Source organism: Hydractinia symbiolongicarpus, chromosome 8, assembly GCF_029227915.1.
Source record: "Hydractinia symbiolongicarpus strain clone_291-10 chromosome 8, HSymV2.1, whole genome shotgun sequence".
NCBI lineage: Eukaryota > Metazoa > Cnidaria > Hydrozoa > Anthoathecata > Hydractiniidae > Hydractinia > Hydractinia symbiolongicarpus.
The window spans coordinates 27,744,469-27,766,331 of record NC_079882.1 but is presented as its reverse complement, the minus strand read 5'-3'; the positions used below and the strand labels follow the sequence as shown (position 1 = coordinate 27,766,331).

Below are 21,863 nucleotides of genomic sequence, written 5' to 3'. Positions count from 1 at the left end.
TCAGGAAATCACGCCAATCTTACTAATTATAGACCCATCTCGGACTACCTTTGCTTTTCTTAAATTTTAGAACTTATTATGTACAACAGAATTTACAAATATTTTGTTGATAATGATACGTGGTACATAAAGCAATTGGGGTTTCAAAAAGGTCATTCTACAGATCAGGTTCAAATCCTATTGAACTAGTCAATAGGATTTCTGAAAGTTTTGATAAAAATGAGTATGCACTTGGGGTGTTCATTGATCTTTCAAAAGCATTTGACACCGTGAACCTTAAAATTATTTTATCGAAGTCGCAATGTTACGGTGTGCAAGACTTACTTTGGTTATAGGTTATCTTGCAGACAGAAAACAAAGTATTCCTCACGGCAATCATACGAATGAACTCAAAAACATCAGATGTGATACTTTTTGCTGATAATACTAACTTATTCTACGCTCATTTCAAAACACTCAACTTCTCAACGTATATTTTCATTAACAAAACATAGTCTTTGTTCAAAACTTTCACTTGTTATAATAACTGTTAAATGTAAAATTCAAAAATAGTACTATTTATGAACTATAACAAACCAGTCGGACTGTTCTTAAAAATCAACACTGGTATCATGCACTTTTGTTGCGCAACCGTGCCAACTTTTTTATTTGCAGATCCTCGACAAATAACATAATATTGTCTGTTGTTACCGAAACAGGTCATCAAATTGCAATTAAAACAAATGGTTTATCAAGTTCCTCTCTTTAAGCTGGAAAAACTACGAGATATTGCTAACTGGTTAATAAAAGTTTTGTTAATTTAACCTGTCCCTTATTTCCTTATAAAATCTCATTATTGCGGCTAAAGTGGCTCTGTTAGAAATTAAGTTTGATTTTTCCTTTACCTAAAACGTTTCAGTAAAACTGCTGATGGTATTATTACTGTTACTTCGACATAGTATTGTTGATTATTATCAGTATAAAATGCTCGTTACATAGCGATTGGGACAAACATCATTGTTGGTACATCATTGTTGATGTCCCACGCGTAGAGATCCCGGTGGGCACGTAACGACCGGCGTTGAAAGACAGTTTCCATATAAAGTCCGTAACGTTTCGGTAACGTTAACATAAAGTTCGGATGAACTAGTTAATAAGACATCTGTAATTACTTCTCGGACCCGTTATAAAGAACCGAATACATGAGCAATTGAGTTTCTTAGCATGTGGCGAACGCTACATATTCTTGACGTTTGATTAGGATGTTCATCTTTCAAAAAGTCGATAGTGCTAATTTAAATCATTACCTTTAAACATGTATCATAGATATGTCATATTACCAGCAAATACGCAGCATTGCAGCGACGTTGCTTTTGAGTCGAGACGTCATGTTACCAAAACACAACGTTGCAGCAACTTTAGAAATTACTGTAACGTTTTTTTATGGTAATTTTATGGTAATGTTTGTGACAACCAATATCTAACGTTGTTGCAAAGTTGCATTTTGGTTCAAAAAATCTTTTTACAAAAGACATTTTTGTCACGAAAAGTAAGTTAAATTGCATTATTTTTACAGGCTAGCTATAACTTATATATAACTATAACTTCACCCGATAAGATGTTACAGGCCACATATAATCCTCTTTCTTCTTCTGTAACAACATTATCCCTAAGAAATCTAAAAAATTAAACGACCAATACTTAGGTATGAAAGGAGTGCGACGGAGAATTTATCGCTATTTTGTGCACTTGTAGTGTAGTGTACGATTTAGCAAATCAATTTCAAATTTCAAAAATTATAATAGACTTACATTTTTAAATTCTCCCTCGGACGCAGTACTCCTTTCATCCTTTAGTATTAGTTGTTTAATTTTCTAGTTTTCTTAGAGATGATATTGTTACCGAACTCCTACAATACATTTATCGATAAAAACATTTTCATAGGATAGAAACAACAACAATATCAAATTTACCTGTTAAAGTAATCAGATTTAGTAACATTCTGTCAGGACGCTTCTTCAACATGGCTAGTTAACTAGCTCATTGTCCTTAAAAATACGATGATTTTATATTCAGTTTTTCAAAAATTCTAAATGCAGGACAACGAATTTGTAACAAATACGTCCCTCCTCATTTTTAGACTCGTCCCTTCAGCTTTTTGATTACTCGCCCAATTTAAAACTCGTTGAGGTCCATGTTATTTTTGGCTAGTTAGCTAACTAGCTAGCTGGCTAGTTAAAAAATTCCTTCAATATTCGCTATAATTAAATTTAAGTTGCACATTTAACTTTATACATTATTCTGTAAGTGTCAAACATCGTAATGTTTTTTGTTTACAAAGGTTTATTCTATTGGGACTTTCGAGTTCTGCATAGAATGTTTGTTTTTACACGGGACTGTTTGCCGTCGAGTGTTACCGAAAGTAATGCTACTGAATTATAATGTTAGAAGGACATTAAACCGAAATTCTTATTTTTTATTTTTACCTAACTTAGACGGTTAACAAATACAATAATAACCGATTACCCTTTATTATACCTAAATATCGCCCTCAGCCTTGCACTGATCTCGGGAGATGTTTTGGGGTACAGTCCGGAGTAATTGGCTATCTCTTATAAAAATACAAAGTGCATGTGACGGTCATAGTGGATATCGTCATTTTCCTTTGATGTCACCAAAATTTTCTTGGAAGTTGCCGTAAAAAGTATGTCTCAAGTGTTAAATATTATGACGTTACGGCGCGACGCCAATAACACTCCTTTAACTTCAATATCCTATATTAAATTAATGAAGCCATTGCAGTGCACTTAAAATTTTAAGGCCAAATAACTTGGAAACAAGGTGGTGACGTCAATGGTTTTTCACCGCGTTGGTAACTAGGGACCACCTAGGACCAACTTGGGTAATTTTCGAAAACCTGGATCCCCGAATCCGTTTAGGAATTGACGGGTTGATGACGTCATCAAAAATCTTCAAACCCTAATATCTCTGCAACCGTTTGTCAAAAGTACATGATCCTATACATTTTCTTGATCAGCGTTTTAAGATCTATACGTAAAGGCAACAGGTATACAGATTTATAAAAAAATGGAATTTTGACGGGTAATTGCTGACGTCAGCAAAACTTTTTAAACTTTATTTCTTCTTAGGCGTTTGTCGAAAACATATGAACTTATACATTGAGTTGATCAGCGTTTAAACCTCTACACATTACAGGCAACGAATAAACTAAACTTCACAAATTTTTTTTCATATCAGCGGTGCTAACGTCAGCAAAAATTCCAAAACAACCTATTTTTTATTGTGCTTCTGCCTAAGTGGATTTCTCCACGGGCCTTATCGGTTGGTTGTATTATTATTGTACTAGTCGATAAGACCCGTGGTTGAATCTACTCAGGCAGAATATTAGGTTGTTTTGCAGATTTTGCTAACATCAGCAGTGCATTTACATAAAAAAATTGGCGAAATGTCGCTTAGCTGCTTCCTGTAATGCGTACAGATGGAAAAACTTATCATATGCGTTCGCAAACGCATAAGGAGATATAAGTGTTTTTGCAGACGTCAGTAAAGTCCTCTAAAGCACACAAAAAAAAATATTTAGAAATTTGCACTTTAAAATCCACGTCTGCCAGCGGGGCCAGTCAATAAACAATATATTTTTCCTGAAATTTGTTGACACGTTGCTTCCAATGCGTGAAGCTTGAAACGCTAATCAAAGTAATGCATAAAATCATGCACAACACCAGCAATAATAATAAAGTCAGAAATAACACATCTTAAATATTTATATCTTATTAAGTGAAACGCTTCATTACGTTGAAAACATTTATTATTTTAATCAAAAGTGTCAAAAACATAAAGTTTATATCTGGATAATCGTTTATTCAGCTACATACTATCCTGTTCCGCAAAAATATACACACAATGTAAAAATTAACTGGTTAAGAACATAAAATGTTTTTCTTAGTATGATGATCTGTAGTGACCTTTACCAACCATTTTAAGCGTAAATGTCAAAGAAGAATGCGGAGTAAATTTTGAATCAACAAAGACATTATTTTCGAAATATATATATACGGTCCGTCCTCACAAAAGTCTACACAAAATATAAAACAGATCGGTTTTTGAGGAGCACATCCAAATCAACAAAAATCAGCTCATTTAGCATGTCCCATATTGCCATTGCCCATAAATCTTTCACAAAAAGGTTATGAAACACATCAAATTATAGAAAAATCAAGCATTTCATACAATATAAAAAACAAAAAAGTTTTAGTAATTTTTTCATTATCACCAAACACAGTTATTACAATTTTTAAAATTCTTGTCAATAATTGAAAACATACTGTTAAGTTTTCCCAAACAAAATTTTATAATACCAAATATGAAAAGCCATTAGCTTACACAACAGCCTTCAGTGGAGTCCAATTCAATAAAAATTTGTTCTTTCAGTATATATCTATTGCATGTGGTCTTTTTCCCACAAAAGTTTACACAAAATTTTAAAAACAGCAGTTTGCAACATAAACAAAAACACGAACAACCATACCATCCTCTCATGAATTAAAATAAAGTCATAAACCCATGTAAATTTGCAATTAAATGTCCACAACCCCCTGTAAAAATAACCTGGCATTTTACATGTTGGCTTATGGCAAAAGATTAACAGGATGTCAGAATCAAAAATAACTTAACACACGCTTTTAATTCTGAAAAATATTATTCCACTTGTCATATTGCATGTGGTGCCCTTGTAAAGTTTATAGAAAATGTGAAAATAACTATACTCTTATGGACATAAAACTACAACCGACTATCCTGCAAAAGTTTAAGACTTTGAAAGATTTTGCAGGCAGATTTTTACATCATCATTCGTGCTCATAAAAGAAGAGAAGTTTGGAAACTAAGGTAGCTAGCTATAGATAAGTAAAAAAGCGGAATAACAATATAAGTCATAGAGGTTAGAGCTAGCCATCATGGGATGGGGAGTGGGACTTGGAGGCTAACATTAGCTGCCCAACAGTAGCTAAAACTAAAGCTAGCTATTTATGCTTAGTATAACACATATAAAAAGAAACAATAGTAATGTAAAAAATAATAACATTACAGTGAGTTCAACAAACCAAAGTTTTCCGTTTGTTAGTCAGCTACTAGGTTATGTGGCATTTTGATTTTTAGGACAAACACATTAGTTACGCACCATTGTACATTAATTATACAACAAAATGTAAACAAATATAGCTACGTACGCGTTAACATATAGAACTTGAGTATTTGAGGCTTTTTTGTAGTTTTTGCTGAAAAAAGGGAGTTTGCTTGCTCCAGCGACATAAGAACCAACCATCTAACAATATCAAAGGCCCTACTATTTGTGATTTTAAATCGACATCAAACTCTAGCCTTTATTTTCTACTTCTAACTTATTTCTAGCTCCACTTCCAACTTCACTTTTCTACTTCTTCACTTAGACTTTTTTCTTTTTTAATATGTTTTTTTAAACCACTCTTTTTACTTTATTCAAGATAAAGGGATGTGGGTTTTTTTAGTGGCGAGAGGACACCATTTCTTGAAAGTTAGCCGTTAAATTTATTTCAGCAAATCAAATTGAGGCGTTTTCATCACGTGAGGTAAAAAAATAACGGTACTTCCAAAATGGACATGATTTTTTCGGCAACTTCAAAGAGAACTTCGGCGACATCAAAGTAAAATGACGATATCCACTATCACCATCACATACACTTCGTATTATTATATAAGTTATTATTGTAGAATCTAGAAAAACTAATGGTTGCTTGGCATTTCTATGACTTGCAATATTATAAAAGCATGGAAACGCAGAATACGGGCATTATTAATATACAGACTATTTTAATATTAAACATTCTTTTGATATAGGGTTTGGTATAAGGTTATTCAAAGAAAATAATGACGTCACCGGTTACTTGTCATATATTAAACAAATTTTTTATTTTATTTTTTGTTATATACGTCACTGATAATGAAAATAATTATATGCTACCAGCATGTGTCCGCAAATGAACATTATTATAGGTAAAAAAATATCGGCGTAATTTTTAAAGTGAGTTATAAGAAAGGAGTACAAATTTGCAATTTCGCTGAGTAAGCAACTTCTGTGTTGTTCTCCATCGTTTCGCTCCATTGCGAGGATACTTTTGGCATATTTTTGTCGCGATACGTTTTCGTTCTGTATAACCTTTGAAAGAAATTAAACTGGTGTAATTTTATCTTTCAACAGTACTGTATTACAAACACAATTTTACAAATACATGCTTTAATAAAACTCAAACCCCATAGTATTCTAAACCAAAAAACAAAGCTAGTATTCTAAACCAAAAAACAAAGGATTTTATAAACTGCGTCAATAAACACATAGATGTTTTACAGATCTCTTTTGCTACCTAGGTACCATTAAACCGAGCAGAACTTACTGGGTTGATCACAGTCTGCAAATAATTTCTTTTCCTTTTCAAGTTCTGAAAAACAGAAAATGAAAACTAGTTGTATAATTATTTTTGGTATTGTTTTAAGATAGTACCTAGAGTTGACTTTGTACTTACTATTATATATATCTTTTATCACTTCCAGTTCACAGTGTGCTAAAACACAGCAAGGATTATCATTAACCAGCTTTATAGCTTTCAATTATACTCTGCATATTATAGGACTTACTTGGTGCCTTTGTCACTATGCTTAATGATTCGCCTCCTGGCAATGGTGTGACAGTAAAGTTGTAAGTAAATCCAAGACGGAAGTAAATTACTTTCATAAAGTCCGCATCCTAAAATACCCCAAGTAATTTTCATTTTGTTGATTCTTTGCTTTGTTCAAAGAAGATTTATCTCCTTATTGGCGTGGGAGAAATACTTTGGAAATTATTTTCCAAAAGAGGCCTTAAATGGAAATCCATTTTATTAGTTAGAAGTTACAATATGCAAAAATAAATGCTTACCTCATTATCAAAATTAAAATAAATATCTTTTGTTTCAATGTCATCAGTTAGTTGAAGTAAATACCCCAAACATCCTACCATGGTAAAATTTGTATAATTAGACTTTTAAATGCGTTCACAGAATAATAGTAACATCAAATGTCATGTACCTTGCATGGTAATATCAGTGACTTGAAAAATTATCAAGGTTTTGCCATCTGAATCTTCAGCGTATGTTGTGGTTAATGTTCCAACTTGTTGTTTACAGGATGGATAGTACTGAGTGCAGTTTTTAAAATTAACGAAGTCTTCTGGAAGAAGCCATTTCCCTATAAAGTCAGCAAATGCTTGAGTAAGTAAAACAACAACGTAACTACTCACAAAGTTGTTATTAATGCAGAACATTACAATTCTTGTTTGATGTCACCCTACCTTTTGTGTCATGTGTTTTTATAAAAGCTCTTTTCTGACATACTTCAGGAATATCTAAAAGATGTTGATAAACAAATTAAAAATTTTTTTTAAAAAGTACACTGTTCCATACTTGCGCAAATTTTTGCGGTAATTACCTTTTCCTTTGCCATTTTGTGTGTCCTTGTCAGTTGCAACTGCTATTGTTTTCCCATCCTAAAAAAAATTACATTTTTAAGTCAAGAAAGCATTGTTTAGTGCTATTTTTTGCAGTATACAAAAGCAATGAACTATAACTTACGATACAGAAGGTAGAAGAAGCAAAAAAGTGAAATGCATAAATGAATACATAAACTAGATCAGCCATTGTAAGATGAACTTTACAAGTGTAATTTTTTACTTGTATTTATACAAAATTACTCTGTAATTTCATGCGTCATGAAAGCTTTAATTAATTTTATTATTTAGGAGTAGTCATAAACGGTTATTGCACACGCATTGATTTTATGTAATTAAGCTGATTAAAAAGTATTGTCATGTTAACTTTTGGAGATTCTTGCTCAACTTTGCTTATAATAATAGCTGCTCCATTTGTTTCTATCTGCCCACTGCAATTGCAGTACTGGCCACTATTAAGTTGCTTTGATTAGACGCATAGTTTGTTACACCTAGTAGTACGTGCCTTGTATCATGATTGGCATAAAGCGTGATTATGTTATACAACGTTTCTAGAACACTAATGCAAACAGGATTAACAACAAGATATTAAAAAAATATGGGGCTTTTTTGTTTTGTTTCGAAAGCAACGCAGTACCTAGTTTCGCTATATGTCAATAGATCACTAACATAAGATTTTAGCAGTCAGGGATCCTCTCTTATATAAGATATATCTTTATAATTTTAATGTGTCAATAGCGACTAAATTTTGATATAGTCATTTGATATCACATCCATTGACTAAGCAGCTAGGAAATATGCTATATGATTAGGAAAATCCAAATGAGGGCTGTTTATAAGTCTATAGTTGTCCTCGGGCAGTAAAAGGTGTTTTGTTCACCACAAATGTAACTTTTGAAGTATTTAAGGCTTCTTTTGATCACTTGACTTACTCTGAATATACATTGCACTTATTCTGGAGGCGTGGAGGCTAATCAATCTTTTAACAACTTATCTATATCTAGGTGTCAACGCAAGTGACATGACTAATGATGACATGATTGTTGTACATAATATGTTCTAAAATTAAATTTTAGAACATATTATGTACAACAGAATTTACAAATATTTTGTTGATAATGTTGTACATAAAGCAATTGGGGTTTCAAAAAGGTCATTCTACAGATCAGGTTCAAATCCTATTGAACTAGTCAATAGGATTTCTGAAAGTTTTGATAAAAATGAGTATGCACTTGGGGTGTTCATTGATCTTTCAAAAGCATTTGACACCGTGAACCTTAAAATTATTTTATCGAAGTTGCAATGTTACGGTGTGCAAGACTTGTTATAAGGTTATCTTACAGACAGAAAACAAAGTATTCCTCACGGTAATCATACGAATGAACTCAAAAACATCAGATGTGATATTTGTTGCTGATAATACTAACTTATTCTACCCTCATTTCAAAACACTCAACTTCTCAACGTATATTTTCAATAACAAAACATAGTCTTTGTTCAAAACTTTCACTTGTTATAATAACTGTTAAATGTAAAATTCAAAAATAGTACTATTTATGAACTATAACAAACCAGTCGGACTGTTTTTAAAAATCAACACTGGTATCATGCACTTTTGTTGCGCAACCGTGCCAACTTTTTTATTTGCAGATCCTCGACAAATAACATAATATTGTCTGTTGTTACCGAAACAGGTCATCAAATTGCAATTAAAACAAATGGTTTATCAAGTTCCTCTTTTTAAGCTGGAAATAACTACGAGATATTGCTAACTGGTTAATAAAAGTTTTGTTAATTTAACCTGTCCCTTATTTCCTTATAAAATCTCATTATTGCGGCTAAAGTGGCTCTGTTAGAAATTAAGTTTGATTTTTCCTTTACCTAAAACGTTTCAGTAAAACTGCTGATGGTATTATTACTGTTACTTCGACATAGTATTGTTGATTATTATCAGTACAAAATGCTCGTTACATAGCGATTGTGACAAACATCATTGTTGATGTCCCACGCGTAGAGATCCCGGTGGGCACGTAACGACCGGCGTTGAAAGACAGTTTCCATATAAAGTCCGTAACGTTTCGGTAACGTTAACATAAAGTTCAGATGAACTAGTTAATAAGACATCTGTAATTACTTCTCGGACCCGTTATAAAGAACCGAATACATGAGCAATTGAGTTTGTTAGCATGTGGCGAACGCTACATATTCTTGACGTTTGATTAGGATGTTCATCTTTCAAAAAGTCGATAGTGCTAATTTAAATCATTACCCTTAAACATGTATCATAGATATGTCATATTACCAGCAAATACGCAGCGTTGCAGCGACGATGCTTTTGAGTCGAGACGTCATGTTACCAAAGCACAACGTTGCAGCAACTTTAGAAATTACTGTAACGTTTTTTTTATGGTAATTTTATAATAATGTTTGTGACAACCAATATCTAACGTTGTTGCAACGTTGCATTTTGGTTCAAAAAATCTTTTTTCGAAAGACATTTTTGTCACGAAAGTTAAATTAAATTGCATTACTATTACAGGCTAGCTATAACTTATATATAACTATAACTTCAGCCGATAAGATGTTACAGGCCACATATAATCCTCTTTCCTCTTCTGTAACAACATTATCCCTAAGAAATCTAAAAAATTAAACAACCAATACTTAGGTATGAAAGGAGTGCGACGGAGAATTTATCGCTATTTTGTGCACTTGTAGTACGAATTAGCAAATCAATTTCAAATTTCAAAAATTATAATAGACTTACATTTTTAAATTCTTCCTCGGACGCAGTACTCCTTTCATCCTTTAGTATTAGTTGTTTAATTTTCTAGGTTTCTTAGAGATGATATTGTTACCGAACTCCTACAATACATTTATCGATAAAAACATTTTCATAGGATAGAAACAACAACAATATCAAGTTTACCTGTTAAAGTAATCAGATTTAGTAACATTCTGTCAGGACGCTTCTTCAACATGGCTAGTTAACTAGCTACATTGTCCTTAAAAAAACGATGATTTGATATCCAGGTTTTTCAAAAATTCTAAATGCAGAACAACGAATTTGTAACAAATACGTCCCTCCTCATTTTTAGACTCGTCCCTTCAGCTTTTTGATTACTCGCCCATATTAAAACCCGTTGAGGTCCATGTTATTCTTGGCTAGTTAGCTAGCTAGCTAGCTAGTTAAAAAATTACTTCAATATTCGCTATAACTAAATTTAAGTTGCACATTTAACTTTATACATTATTCTGTAAGTGTCGAACATCGTAATGTTTTTTGTTTACAAAGGTTTATTCTATTGGGACTTTCGAGTTCTGCATAGAATGTTTGTTTTTACACGGGACTGTTTGCCGTCGAGTGTTACCGAAAGTAATGCTACTGAATTATATTGTTAGAAGGATATTAAACCGAAATTCTTATTTTTTATTTTTACCTAACTTAGACGGTTAACAAATACAATAATAACCAATTACCCTTTATTGTACCTAAATATCGCCCTCAGCCTTGCACTGACCTCGGGAGATGTTTTGCGGTACAGTCCGGATTAATTGGTTATCTCTTATAAAAATACAAAGTGCATGTGACGGTCATAGTGGATATCGTCATTTTCCCTTGATGTCACCGAAATTTTCTTGGAAGTTGCCGAAAAAAGTATGTCTCAAATGTTAAATATTATGACGTTACGGCACGACGCCAATAACACTCCTTTAACGTCAATATCCTATATTAAATTAATGAAGCCATTGCAGTGCACTTAAAATTTTAAGCCCAAACAACTTGGAAACAAGGTGGTGACGTCAATGGTTTTTCACCGCGTTGGTAACTAGGGACCACCTAGGACCAGCTTGGGTAATTTTCGAAAACCTGGATCCCCGAATCCCCCGAATTGACGGGTTGATGACGTCATCAAAAATCTTCAAACCCTAATATCTCTGCAACCGTTTGTCAAATGTACATGATCCTATACATTTTCTTGATCAGCGTTTTAAGATCTATACGTAAAGGCAACAGGTATACAGATTTATAAAAAAATGAAATTTTGACGGGTAATTGCTGACGTCAGCAAAACTTTTTAAACTTTATTTTTTCTTAGGCGTTTGTCGAAAACATATGATCTTATACATTGATTTGATCAGCGTTTAAACCTCTGCACATTACAGGCAACGAATAAACTAAACTTCACCAATTTTTTTTCATATCAGCGGTGCTAACGTCAGCAAAAATTCCAAAACAACCTATTTTTTATTGTGCTTCTGCCTAAGTGGATTTCTCCACGGGCCTTATCGGTTAGTTGTATTATTATTGTACTAGTCGATAAGACCCGTGGTAGAATCTACTCAGGCAGAATATTAGGTTGTTTTGCAGATTTTGCTAACATCAGCAGTGCATTTACATAAAAATTGGCGAAATGTCGCTTAGCTGCTTCCTGTAATGCGTACAGATGGAAAAACTTATCATATGTGTTCGCAAACGCATAAGGAGATATAAGTGTTTTTGCAGACGTCAGTAAAGTCCTCTAGAGCACACAAAAAGAATTATTTAGAAATTTCCACTTTTTAAATCCACGTCTGCCAGCGGGGCCAGTCAATAAACAATATATTTTTCCTGAAATTTGTTGACACGTTGCTTCCAATGCGTGAAGCTTGAAACGCTAATCAAAGTAATGCATAAAATCATGCACAACACCAGCAATAATAATAAAGTCAGAAATAACACATCTTAAATATTTATATCTTATTAAGTGAAACGCTTCATTACGTTGAAAACATTTATTATTTTAATCAAAAGTGTCAAAAACATAAAGTTTATATCTGGATAATCGTTTATTCAGCTACATACTATCCTGTTCCGCAAAAATATACACACAATGTAAAAATTAACTGGTTAAGAACATAAAATGTTTTTCTTAGTATGATGATCTGTAGTGACCTTTACCAACCATTTTAAGCGTAAATGTCAAAAAAGAATACGGAGTAAATTTTGAATCAACAAAGACATTATTTTCGAAATATATATATACGGTCCGTCCTCACAAAAGTCTACACAAAATATAAAACAGATCGGTTGTTGAGGAGCACATCCAAATCAAATATTTTGTTGATAATGTTGTACATAAAGCAATTGGGGTTTCAAAAAGGTCATTCTACAGATCAGGTTCAAATCCTATTGAACTAGTCAATAGGATTTCTGAAAGTTTTGATAAAAATGAGTATGCACTTGGGGTGTTCATTGATCTTTCAAAAGCATTTGACACCGTGAACCTTAAAATTATTTTATCGAAGTTGCAATGTTACGGTGTGCAAGACTTGTTATAAGGTTATCTTACAGACAGAAAACAAAGTATTCCTCACGGTAATCATACGAATGAACTCAAAAACATCAGATGTGATATTTGTTGCTGATAATACTAACTTATTCTACCCTCATTTCAAAACACTCAACTTCTCAACGTATATTTTCAATAACAAAACATAGTCTTTGTTCAAAACTTTCACTTGTTATAATAACTGTTAAATGTAAAATTCAAAAATAGTACTATTTATGAACTATAACAAACCAGTCGGACTGTTTTTAAAAATCAACACTGGTATCATGCACTTTTGTTGCGCAACCGTGCCAACTTTTTTATTTGCAGATCCTCGACAAATAACATAATATTGTCTGTTGTTACCGAAACAGGTCATCAAATTGCAATTAAAACAAATGGTTTATCAAGTTCCTCTTTTTAAGCTGGAAATAACTACGAGATATTGCTAACTGGTTAATAAAAGTTTTGTTAATTTAACCTGTCCCTTATTTCCTTATAAAATCTCATTATTGCGGCTAAAGTGGCTCTGTTAGAAATTAAGTTTGATTTTTCCTTTACCTAAAACGTTTCAGTAAAACTGCTGATGGTATTATTACTGTTACTTCGACATAGTATTGTTGATTATTATCAGTACAAAATGCTCGTTACATAGCGATTGTGACAAACATCATTGTTGATGTCCCACGCGTAGAGATCCCGGTGGGCACGTAACGACCGGCGTTGAAAGACAGTTTCCATATAAAGTCCGTAACGTTTCGGTAACGTTAACATAAAGTTCAGATGAACTAGTTAATAAGACATCTGTAATTACTTCTCGGACCCGTTATAAAGAACCGAATACATGAGCAATTGAGTTTGTTAGCATGTGGCGAACGCTACATATTCTTGACGTTTGATTAGGATGTTCATCTTTCAAAAAGTCGATAGTGCTAATTTAAATCATTACCCTTAAACATGTATCATAGATATGTCATATTACCAGCAAATACGCAGCGTTGCAGCGACGATGCTTTTGAGTCGAGACGTCATGTTACCAAAGCACAACGTTGCAGCAACTTTAGAAATTACTGTAACGTTTTTTTTATGGTAATTTTATAATAATGTTTGTGACAACCAATATCTAACGTTGTTGCAACGTTGCATTTTGGTTCAAAAAATCTTTTTTCGAAAGACATTTTTGTCACGAAAGTTAAATTAAATTGCATTACTATTACAGGCTAGCTATAACTTATATATAACTATAACTTCAGCCGATAAGATGTTACAGGCCACATATAATCCTCTTTCCTCTTCTGTAACAACATTATCCCTAAGAAATCTAAAAAATTAAACAACCAATACTTAGGTATGAAAGGAGTGCGACGGAGAATTTATCGCTATTTTGTGCACTTGTAGTACGAATTAGCAAATCAATTTCAAATTTCAAAAATTATAATAGACTTACATTTTTAAATTCTTCCTCGGACGCAGTACTCCTTTCATCCTTTAGTATTAGTTGTTTAATTTTCTAGGTTTCTTAGAGATGATATTGTTACCGAACTCCTACAATACATTTATCGATAAAAACATTTTCATAGGATAGAAACAACAACAATATCAAGTTTACCTGTTAAAGTAATCAGATTTAGTAACATTCTGTCAGGACGCTTCTTCAACATGGCTAGTTAACTAGCTACATTGTCCTTAAAAAAACGATGATTTGATATCCAGGTTTTTCAAAAATTCTAAATGCAGAACAACGAATTTGTAACAAATACGTCCCTCCTCATTTTTAGACTCGTCCCTTCAGCTTTTTGATTACTCGCCCATATTAAAACCCGTTGAGGTCCATGTTATTCTTGGCTAGTTAGCTAGCTAGCTAGCTAGTTAAAAAATTACTTCAATATTCGCTATAACTAAATTTAAGTTGCACATTTAACTTTATACATTATTCTGTAAGTGTCGAACATCGTAATGTTTTTTGTTTACAAAGGTTTATTCTATTGGGACTTTCGAGTTCTGCATAGAATGTTTGTTTTTACACGGGACTGTTTGCCGTCGAGTGTTACCGAAAGTAATGCTACTGAATTATATTGTTAGAAGGATATTAAACCGAAATTCTTATTTTTTATTTTTACCTAACTTAGACGGTTAACAAATACAATAATAACCAATTACCCTTTATTGTACCTAAATATCGCCCTCAGCCTTGCACTGACCTCGGGAGATGTTTTGCGGTACAGTCCGGATTAATTGGTTATCTCTTATAAAAATACAAAGTGCATGTGACGGTCATAGTGGATATCGTCATTTTCCCTTGATGTCACCGAAATTTTCTTGGAAGTTGCCGAAAAAAGTATGTCTCAAATGTTAAATATTATGACGTTACGGCACGACGCCAATAACACTCCTTTAACGTCAATATCCTATATTAAATTAATGAAGCCATTGCAGTGCACTTAAAATTTTAAGCCCAAACAACTTGGAAACAAGGTGGTGACGTCAATGGTTTTTCACCGCGTTGGTAACTAGGGACCACCTAGGACCAGCTTGGGTAATTTTCGAAAACCTGGATCCCCGAATCCGTTTAGGAATTGACGGGTTGATGACGTCATCAAAAATCTTCAAACCCTAATATCTCTGCAACCGTTTGTCAAATGTACATGATCCTATACATTTTCTTGATCAGCGTTTTAAGATCTATACGTAAAGGCAACAGGTATACAGATTTATAAAAAAATGAAATTTTGACGGGTAATTGCTGACGTCAGCAAAACTTTTTAAACTTTATTTTTTCTTAGGCGTTTGTCGAAAACATATGATCTTATACATTGATTTGATCAGCGTTTAAACCTCTGCACATTACAGGCAACGAATAAACTAAACTTCACCAATTTTTTTTCATATCAGCGGTGCTAACGTCAGCAAAAATTCCAAAACAACCTATTTTTTATTGTGCTTCTGCCTAAGTGGATTTCTCCACGGGCCTTATCGGTTAGTTGTATTATTATTGTACTAGTCGATAAGACCCGTGGTAGAATCTACTCAGGCAGAATATTAGGTTGTTTTGCAGATTTTGCTAACATCAGCAGTGCATTTACATAAAAATTGGCGAAATGTCGCTTAGCTGCTTCCTGTAATGCGTACAGATGGAAAAACTTATCATATGTGTTCGCAAACGCATAAGGAGATATAAGTGTTTTTGCAGACGTCAGTAAAGTCCTCTAGAGCACACAAAAAGAATTATTTAGAAATTTCCACTTTTTAAATCCACGTCTGCCAGCGGGGCCAGTCAATAAACAATATATTTTTCCTGAAATTTGTTGACACGTTGCTTCCAATGCGTGAAGCTTGAAACGCTAATCAAAGTAATGCATAAAATCATGCACAACACCAGCAATAATAATAAAGTCAGAAATAACACATCTTAAATATTTATATCTTATTAAGTGAAACGCTTCATTACGTTGAAAACATTTATTATTTTAATCAAAAGTGTCAAAAACATAAAGTTTATATCTGGATAATCGTTTATTCAGCTACATACTATCCTGTTCCGCAAAAATATACACACAATGTAAAAATTAACTGGTTAAGAACATAAAATGTTTTTCTTAGTATGATGATCTGTAGTGACCTTTACCAACCATTTTAAGCGTAAATGTCAAAAAAGAATACGGAGTAAATTTTGAATCAACAAAGACATTATTTTCGAAATATATATATACGGTCCGTCCTCACAAAAGTCTACACAAAATATAAAACAGATCGGTTGTTGAGGAGCACATCCAAATCAACAAAAATCAGCTCATTTAGCATGTCCCATATTGCCATTGCCCATAAATCTTTCACATAAAGGTTATGAAACACATCAAATTATAGAAAAATCAAGCATTTCATACAATATAAAAAACAAAAAAGTTTTAGTAATTTTTTCATTATCACCAACACAGTTATTACAATTTTTAAAATTCTTATCAAAAATGGAAAGCATACTGTTAAGTTTTCTCCAACAAAATTTTATAATACCAAATATGAAAAGCCATTAGCTTACACAACAGCCTTCAGTGGAGTCCAATTCAACAAAAATTTGTTCTTTCAGTATATATCTATTGCATGTGGTATTTTTCCCACAAAAGTTTACACAAAGTTTTAAAAACAGCAGTTTGCAACACAAACAAAAACATATACAACCATACCATCCTCTCATGAATTAAAATAAAGTCATAAACCCATGTAAATTGGCAATTAAATGTCCACAACCCCCTGTAAAAATAACCTGGCATTTTACATGTTGGCTTATGGCAAAAGATTAACAGGATGTCAGAATCAAAACAATAAGAAATAACTTAACACACGCTTTTAATTCTGAAAAATATTATTCCACTTGTCATATTGCATGTGGTGCCCTTGTAAAGTTTATAGAAAATGTGAAAATAACTATACTCTTATGGACATAAAACTACAACCGACTATCCTGCAAAAGTTCAAGACTTTGAAAGATTTTGCAGGTAGATTGTTACATCATCATTCGTGCTCATAAAAGAAGAAAAGTTTGGAAACTAAGGTAGCTAGCTATGGATAAGTAAAAAAGCGGAATAACAATATAAGTCATAGAGGTTAGAGCTAGCCATCATGGGATGGGGAGTGGGACTTGGAGGCTAACATTAGCTGCCTAACAGTAACTAAAACTAAAGCTAGTTATGCTTAGTATAACACATATAAAAAGAAACAATAGTAATGTAAAAAATAATAACATTACAGTGAGTTCAACAAACCAAAGTTTTCCGTTTGTTAGTCAGCTACTAGGTTATGTGGCATTTTGATTTTTAGGACAAACACATTAGTTACGCGCCAGGGCATACATTAATTATACAACAAAATGTAAACAAATATGGCTACGTACGCGTTCATATAGAACTTGAGTATTTGAGGCTTTTTTGTAGTTTTTGCTGAAAAAAGTGAGCTTGCTTGTTCCAGCGACATAAGAACCAACCATGTAACAATATCAAAGGCCCTACTATTTGTGATTTTAAATCGACATCAAACTCTAGCCTTTATTTTCTACTTCTAACTTATTTCTAGCTTCACTTCCAACTTCACTTTTCTACTTCTTCACTTAGACTTTTTTCTTTTTTAATATGTTTTTTTAAACCACTCTTTTTACTTTATTCAAGATAAAGGGATGTGGGTTTTTTTAGTGGCGAGAGGACACCATTTCTTGAAAGTTAGCCGTTAAATTTATTTCAGCAAATCAAATTGAGGCGTTTTCATCACGTGAGGTAAAAAAATAACGGTACTTCCAAAATGGACATGATTTTTTCGGCAACTTCAAAGAGAACTTCGGCGACATCAAAGTAAAATGACGATATCCACTATCACCATCACATACACTTCGTATTATTATATAAGTTATTATTGTAGAATCTAGAAAAACTAATGGTTGCTTGGCATTTCTATGACTTGCAATATTATAAAAGCATGGAAACGCAGAATACGGGCATTATTAATATACAGACTATTTTAATATTAAACATTCTTTTGATATAGGGTTTGGTATAAGGTTATTCAAAGAAAATAATGACGTCACCGGTTACTTGTCATATATTAAACAAATTTTTTATTTTATTTTTTGTTATATACGTCACTGATAATGAAAATAATTATATGCTACCAGCATGTGTCCGCAAATGAACATTATTATAGGTAAAAAAATATCGGCGTAATTTTTAAAGTGAGTTATAAGAAAGGAGTACAAATTTGCAATTTCGCTGAGTAAGCAACTTCTGTGTTGTTCTCCATCGTTTCGCTCCATTGCGAGGATACTTTTGGCATATTTTTGTCGCGATACGTTTTCGTTCTGTATAACCTTTGAAAGAAATTAAACTGGTGTAATTTTATCTTTCAACAGTACTGTATTACAAACACAATTTTACAAATACATGCTTTAATAAAACTCAAACCCCATAGTATTCTAAACCAAAAAACAAAGCTAGTATTCTAAACCAAAAAACAAAGGATTTTATAAACTGCGTCAATAAACACATAGATGTTTTACAGATCTCTTTTGCTACCTAGGTACCATTAAACCGAGCAGAACTTACTGGGTTGATCACAGTCTGCAAATAATTTCTTTTCCTTTTCAAGTTCTGAAAAACAGAAAATGAAAACTAGTTGTATAATTATTTTTGGTATTGTTTTAAGATAGTACCTAGAGTTGACTTTGTACTTACTATTATATATATCTTTTATCACTTCCAGTTCACAGTGTGCTAAAACACAGCAAGGATTATCATTAACCAGCTTTATAGCTTTCAATTATACTCTGCATATTATAGGACTTACTTGGTGCCTTTGTCACTATGCTTAATGATTCGCCTCCTGGCAATGGTGTGACAGTAAAGTTGTAAGTAAATCCAAGACGGAAGTAAATTACTTTCATAAAGTCCGCATCCTAAAATACCCCAAGTAATTTTCATTTTGTTGATTCTTTGCTTTGTTCAAAGAAGATTTATCTCCTTATTGGCGTGGGAGAAATACTTTGGAAATTATTTTCGAAAAGAGGCCTTAAATTGAAATCCATTTTATTAGTTAGAAGTTACAATATGCAAAAATAAATGCTTACCTCATTATCAAAATTAAAATAAATATCTTTTGTTTCAATGTCATCAGTTAGTTGAAGTAAATACCCCAAACATCCTACCATGGTAAAATTTGTATAATTAGACTTTTAAATGCGTTCACAGAATAATAGTAACATCAAATGTCATGTACCTTGCATGGTAATATCAGTGACTTGAAAAATTATCAAGGTTTTGCCATCTGAATCTTCAGCGTAAGTTGTGGTTAATGTTCCAACTTGTTGTTTACAGGATGGATAGTACTGAGTGCAGTTTTTAAAATTAACGAAGTCTTCTGGAAGAAGCCATTTCCCTATAAAGTCAGCAAATGCTTGAGTAAGTAAAACAACAACGTAACTACTCACAAAGTTGTTATTAATGCAGAACATTACAATTCTTGTTTGATGTCACCCTACCTTTTGTGTCATGTGTTTTTATAAAAGCTTTTTTCTGACATACTTCAGGAATATCTAAAAGATGTTGATAAACAAATTAAATTTTTTTTTAAAAAAGTACACTGTTCCATACTTGTGGAAATTTTTGCGGTAATTACCTTTTCCTTTGCCATTTTGTGTGTCCTTGTCAGTTGCAACTGCTATTGTTTTCCCATCCTAAAAAAAATTACATTTTTAAGTCAAGAAAGCATTGTTTAGTGCTATTTTTTGCAGTATACAAAAGCAATGAATTATAACTTACGATACAGTGGGTAGAAGAAGCAAAAAAGTGAAATGCATAAATGAATACATAAACTAGATCAGCCATTGTAAGATGAACTTTACAAGTGTAATTTTTTACTTGTATTTATATAAAATTACTCTGTAATTTCATGCGTCATGAAAGCTTTAATTAATATTATTATTTAGGAGTAGTCATAAACGGTTGATTGATTTTATGTAATTAAGCTGATTAAAAAGTATTGTCATGTTAACTTTTGGAGATTCTTGCTCAACTTTGCTTATAATAATAGCTGCTCCATTTGTTTCTATCTGCCCACTGCAATTGCAGTACTGGCCACTATTAAGTTGCTTTGATTAGACGCATAGTTTGTTACACCTAGTAGTACGTGCCTTGTATCATGATTGGCATAAAGCGTGATTATGTTATACAACGTTTCTAGAACACTAATGCAAACAGGATTAACAACAAGATATTAAAAAAATATGGAGCTTTTTTGTATTGTTTCGAAAGCAACGCAGTACCTAGTTTCGCTATATGTTAATAGATCACTAACATAAGATTTTAGCAGTCAGGTATCCTCTCTTATATAAGATATATTTTTATAATTTTAATGTGTCAATAGCGACTAAATTTTGATATAGTCATTTGATATCACATCCATTGACTAAGCAGCTAGGAAATATGCTATATGATTAGGAAAATCCAAATGTGGGCTGTTTATAAGTCTATAGTTGTCCTCGGGCAGTAAAAGGTGTTTTGTTCACCACAAATGTAACTTTTGAAGTATTTAAGGCTGCTTTTGATCACTTGACTTACTCTGAATATACATTGCACTTATTCTGGAGGCGTGGAGGCTAATCAATCTTTTAACAACTTATCTATATCTAGGTGTCAACGCAAGTGACATGATTAAAAAACGTGAGAATGTCTTAATCATTTCCTCAAAGGTTCATGTCTCGTGATGTAATCTGTTTCTTGAAAAAAAATAACATATTGTCAGTTCGATTTTACGTAATTTTCAGCCCATCTTATCACTTAATGGCATGACTAAGAAAAATTAGAAAGCGGAAGTTAGTTAATGTGCACCGTTAGTTCACCAGATCTGTGAGTGGCCGATTTTATATTAAGAAAATTTATCTCTCAATGTGTAATGAAACATCCACGAGACACTGAGTAATTTTGATGTTTCATCATTGGTATTTCTAAAATATGATAAATTGCGTCAGCTTTCTACTTCAGAATGTTTCCACCAGTTTCATAGTTCTTGTTTGGGCAGATGGTCTGATTAGTTATTGGTTAACCATTATAACCAATCAATGTTTTCTCATGTTTTTTGAATCAAAACGGGTACACGAATGAACTCTGGACAAAACAACATAAGTTTCACTAATAAAATCGTAAAGAAAAATATCTTCTGCTACTTTGATGTTTTTAGAAATACAAAAAGAAAAACAACTTATGTTTCTCGTCAACTCACATTTAGCATTAACATATTTACTAATTTCAAGTACTTTATTTCATGTAGTTATCCTTAAAGATATATTTTAAAGGAATAATTATCCTTGTATTGTAGATAATTTTTGCACTAAAATTTTTAAGTTCAATTTACATAAGCATAAGGTTTGTACCGTACTAAAATGTGAAATCAAATTTGGTTGCCGACTGTGGTGCCATCACCAGAGGGGTCAGATCTTATTTACAAAATCTTTTTCGCAGAAAATTTCCTCAGCGTGATTTTGAATCACTTTAAAAGCT

The 21,863-nt window shown here is 32.6% G+C and overlaps 2 protein-coding genes across 2 annotated transcripts; both read right to left on the bottom strand.

The window, feature by feature from the left end:
- Positions 1 to 5,420: 5,420 nt before the first annotated feature.
- LOC130654485 (uncharacterized) lies at positions 5,421 to 8,640 on the bottom strand. Its single transcript, XM_057457076.1, has 6 exons — positions 7,099 to 8,640; positions 6,950 to 7,023; positions 6,670 to 6,778; positions 6,558 to 6,596; positions 6,429 to 6,473; positions 5,421 to 6,193 (listed from the first exon to the last, which is right to left on the bottom strand). The coding sequence occupies exons 1-6, from the start codon at positions 7,331 to 7,333 to the stop codon at positions 6,054 to 6,056; spliced, it is 642 nt and encodes a 213-aa protein (XP_057313059.1). The 5' UTR covers positions 7,334 to 8,640; the 3' UTR covers positions 5,421 to 6,053.
- A 9,173-nt stretch (positions 8,641 to 17,813) lies between these two features.
- Positions 17,814 to 20,215, bottom strand: LOC130654484 (uncharacterized). The gene is made up of 9 exons (XM_057457075.1): positions 20,127 to 20,215; positions 19,984 to 20,041; positions 19,847 to 19,900; positions 19,585 to 19,743; positions 19,436 to 19,509; positions 19,156 to 19,264; positions 19,044 to 19,082; positions 18,915 to 18,959; positions 17,814 to 18,679 (listed from the first exon to the last, which is right to left on the bottom strand). The coding sequence occupies exons 1-9, from the start codon at positions 20,190 to 20,192 to the stop codon at positions 18,540 to 18,542; spliced, it is 744 nt and encodes a 247-aa protein (XP_057313058.1). The 5' UTR covers positions 20,193 to 20,215; the 3' UTR covers positions 17,814 to 18,539.
- Positions 20,216 to 21,863: the final 1,648 nt, after the last annotated feature.

Bases quoted from the DNA above. Each gene is read 5' to 3' on its own strand.
- LOC130654485 (XM_057457076.1), bottom strand. From the start codon at position 7,333: ATGTTCTGCATTAATAACAACTTTGTGAGTAGTTACGTTGTTGTTTTA. The intron at 6,779-6,949 runs GTAAGCATTTAT...GGGGTATTTTAG, and splicing joins ATTTTAATTTTGATAATGAG to GATGCGGACTTTATGAAAGT. The intron at 6,597-6,669 runs GTAAGTCCTATA...GCTGTGTTTTAG, and splicing joins CATAGTGACAAAGGCACCAA to CACACTGTGAACTGGAAGTG.
- LOC130654484 (XM_057457075.1), bottom strand. From the start codon at position 20,192: ATGGCTGATCTAGTTTATGTATTCATTTATGCATTTCACTTTTTTGCT. The intron at 20,042-20,126 runs GTAAGTTATAAT...AATTTTTTTTAG, and splicing joins CTTCTTCTACCCACTGTATC to GATGGGAAAACAATAGCAGT. The intron at 19,083-19,155 runs GTAAGTCCTATA...GCTGTGTTTTAG, and splicing joins CATAGTGACAAAGGCACCAA to CACACTGTGAACTGGAAGTG.